General features: G+C 36.0%; 1 protein-coding gene across 1 annotated transcript; it reads right to left on the bottom strand.

The window, feature by feature from the left end:
* Positions 1 to 978: 978 nt before the first annotated feature.
* LOC107683334 (FK506-binding protein 15-like) lies at positions 979 to 3251 on the bottom strand. The gene is made up of 6 exons (XM_016479389.1): positions 3167 to 3251; positions 2902 to 3008; positions 2708 to 2806; positions 1993 to 2169; positions 1592 to 1699; positions 979 to 1519 (listed from the first exon to the last, which is right to left on the bottom strand). The coding sequence occupies exons 2-6, from the start codon at positions 2983 to 2985 to the stop codon at positions 1364 to 1366; spliced, it is 624 nt and encodes a 207-aa protein (XP_016334875.1). The 5' UTR covers positions 2986 to 3008; positions 3167 to 3251; the 3' UTR covers positions 979 to 1363.
* Positions 3252 to 3516: the final 265 nt, after the last annotated feature.

Below are 3516 nucleotides of genomic sequence, written 5' to 3'. Positions count from 1 at the left end.
ACTGTACTTAAAACTCTCCAGACATTCATCCTAACAAATGCACTGTTAGTCCTTTTTACATTGTCAACGATCCAGTTTTAAGCAACTTTAAGTATTGCACACACCCAATATTGTTTCCTGAATCTGTGTACTTCTGTGAACCTCTCTTCATCCAAGTGCTCTTATATGCAAGTCTGCTTCTCACTGAACATGTACAGAATGAAAAAAGAACTTAATCTCTGTAATTAAACAATATTCATTTAATTTCCTATTTCAAGAATTAAGCTTTAAGTGTTTATCAACATGATACAAACTTTTAATCTGTGTGCTTTGTGTGATACAGTTATGCTGTATGGATCAGACTGGACAAATATGTCTTTTATTTGCTGTGCATCTGCCATTTAAGAAAAAAAAATGAAATCGTCAGAATGTTTAGTAGAAGTAACTGTAGTATAAACTTATGTACACACTGTAGTCCTCCTGCTCTTATTTTATTTCATAAGAACTGATACAGTTTGTGGTCGTTTTTTACAACACAAATGGCACCTTATCTGTGATATTATCAGTGAGATTGAATCTCTATGTTACATTCATTTACAATATATGTGCTGCCATTACGCGTTTTCCGTTGTAGTCTACATATTCATAATGTACTTTCTTTTTTATTTAGGTTTTATAATTGTACCCAACCAACCACATCCATTGAAATGCTGCCTATTCATTTTGAAGTGTTATCACACCTGTCAGACCTCTGCAAAATAAACCTGCTAGACAATATGTTCTAGAGTCCTTTTACAATTAAGAGGTTTATTTTTGCAACAGCATACTGCTGTTTAGATACATTTGTTTATATACAAAATATCATAAGTGTTAGTTAGCAATTATGTTAGATTTTCTATTTACTTCTTACATTTTGCCTAGTGTCATTTTTATTTTCATGTTCAATAAATCAATATTAGTCCACAATTCCAGAATTCCTGAAATGTCAAGTTGATTAGATTAGTCTTTTGCAATCTTTTATAATTATAACTAAACCCTAAATAGTATATTAAATAATGTTCTCAAAGACAAACTCAAGTAAAGATTACATTTATGTGTATCTAGTTAACTTGACTTACAACCTTGTTAGTTATATCCAGTTGTGTCGTAGTCAGGACACTGTTGTTATGGATCAGGGTTCTTCCAGTTCAATGACTGAAGAACTGCCTGCTTTGAAACACTGGGAAAGGATCAGCTGTCCACTGATTGGACATTAATTAGCCTTCTTAACTGTGATTGGACAGTAGCAATTCCCCTTTCAGGATCTCAGTATGTGAACCAATGCTTATGGTAGAACAGACTGCAATATGCAGGTGTTCTGATCTACAGCATAAATGCTTCCTTTTTAATGTTGGCCTTTTCCCACTATTTCATTGTTTTCCTTCTTCATGTTTTTGATTTGCAGACACTCCTCAGTTGACAAGTACTCTTCCTCTACTTTATCTTCATCTATGCCTGATTCAAGCTCCCAAGGTTCTGAGAGAAGTTTCACGGTGATACTCTGCATTGGAAAAGCAGGCGTCAGCTAAACCTGAAATCATTGTATAACTGAACCTGATTGGTTGAACAGTACCTTGATGGTGTTTTGGAGAATCTCAAGCACCGTGTGTCCGCTGTAAGATTCCTGTGAATCAAACTCTGTCCCGAGAGACTGAAACACTCCATTCAGCAATCGCTTCACCTGCACCAGATACACCAGCTCAGTTTCAGTACACTTTACTACAGCAAAATAAGAGATTTTAACCCCTCATCTGAACAGCGTCTGATGTTTTGCTTATAGATTTTCATACTAAAATATTTCAAATGAATGTAAATACAAGATTAAAGGCATTCTCCGTCTACCTGCTCTACCTGCCACTTCCTCTTCCTGTCTGACAGGATCTGCCAGAGAAAACTGGATGATGCTTGAATACTCTTATTCGAGCATTAAATTAGACAGGTTAAAAGCTTTGTATACACTCATATCATACACACCTGATCCAGATTCTCCTTTTCAGCCCTCAGATCTTGCATCTCCTCATCCGTGTTTTGTATGATGTCCTCCATCTGTTTGCACTTCTGCTTCTCTGCCTTCTGCTGGAGATTGAGCACCTCCTGCTGCAGCTGATGTGCTTGTGTGGCGGAGGAACCCAATTCTCCCGACAAATGAACCTGAAAGAGAGACGATGTATGGCATTTTACTGATCACGCCATTCTCCAGCACACACCTACAATCAGATCAAAATGGAAACATAGCAACCAAGCGAGTTTAACATACATAAAATTATAATATACTGAGCTAATAAACCCACATGGCATAATTTAGCAAGTCCACGTGTCTGTTGTACCTTTTCCTGCTCAGCCTGAAGCCGGCAAGTCTGGCTGTGTTGCTGCTCCATATACCTGCACTCACAGAGTAAACCAATTGGTTGTGTGTCATCATACAGGATCCCCTGCTTTTAGAAGGTTTTTTTTGCCTTTGATTTGACTGGAACGCAGGAAATTGGAGTGTGAAGAAAAGGGTTGAACACACCTCTTATTCTTTTCTATTTTGTGGTTCTGTTCCTCCACCTGAGAACTCTTCTCCAGAACCTCCTTTTTCAGACACATACTCTCCTAAAACACAGATGGCATTTAAAAGGCTACTTATTTGTATCTAAACGTTACAAAAAGATCCTTATAATTAATAAAAGTATCCTTGTATTCAAACCTGAATGATTCTCTGAATGTTGTGTAGGATCATGTTTGTCTCTAAGGACACAGAGGAGAGTCTGAAAGAGAGGTGACCCTCTTTTTGCAGCTCATCCACCTGAGAACAATGAATCAAATCTCTGTTTGTTTTTTGACCTAAATAACTATAAGAACTAATAAAAATAAATAAAAACCCATATTGCACCAATATACCTTGCAGCTCAGCTGGTCCACCCTGCGTGCCAGCTTTTCAATAGCCAGCAGAATTTCTGTGTTGTGTTGGCGAGCATCAGACATCAAGAATGATGTGATATCAGGTGCTATTTAAAACATGTTTGCATTTAGTGTAAAAATGGCAGTGACAGCATGCAGTAATTGCATGCTAATAATAATAAGTAAATATAAATATAATAAGTAAAATAAAGTGACACATTTCAGCAAGTATTGCGTGTACAAAAGTAATAGGCTCAGATCTTACTTTGGTATGGAATGTGCTGGGATGGGTAGACTGAGGCAAATGAATCTAGCTGTGCTGGAAAATAAGGATTTTGTCTGAAGGAATATGGCTGTTGATCCAAAAAAGAATTCATTATTATTATTATTATTGCAATACTGTTTTTTGTATTTTAATATATTTATAAATGTCATTTATTTCTTTAATGCAAAGCTGAATTTTCAGCAGCCAGAAATCATTCTAATAATTTGGTGCTCAAGAATTTTTTTTTATCATCTATGTTGAAAACAGTGGCGCTTAATATTTTTCTGCAAACATGCATTTTTTCATGATGTAACCCTGGGTTAATTTATTATTAATATTAGCATTTATTT

The sequence above is a fragment of the Sinocyclocheilus anshuiensis genome, unplaced genomic scaffold, assembly GCF_001515605.1.
Source record: "Sinocyclocheilus anshuiensis isolate Anshui unplaced genomic scaffold, SAMN03320099.WGS_v1.1 C33188315, whole genome shotgun sequence".
Taxonomy (NCBI): domain Eukaryota; kingdom Metazoa; phylum Chordata; class Actinopteri; order Cypriniformes; family Cyprinidae; genus Sinocyclocheilus; species Sinocyclocheilus anshuiensis.
The sequence above is the reverse complement of the archived record's forward strand: the minus strand, read 5'-3'. Positions and strand labels throughout refer to the sequence as shown.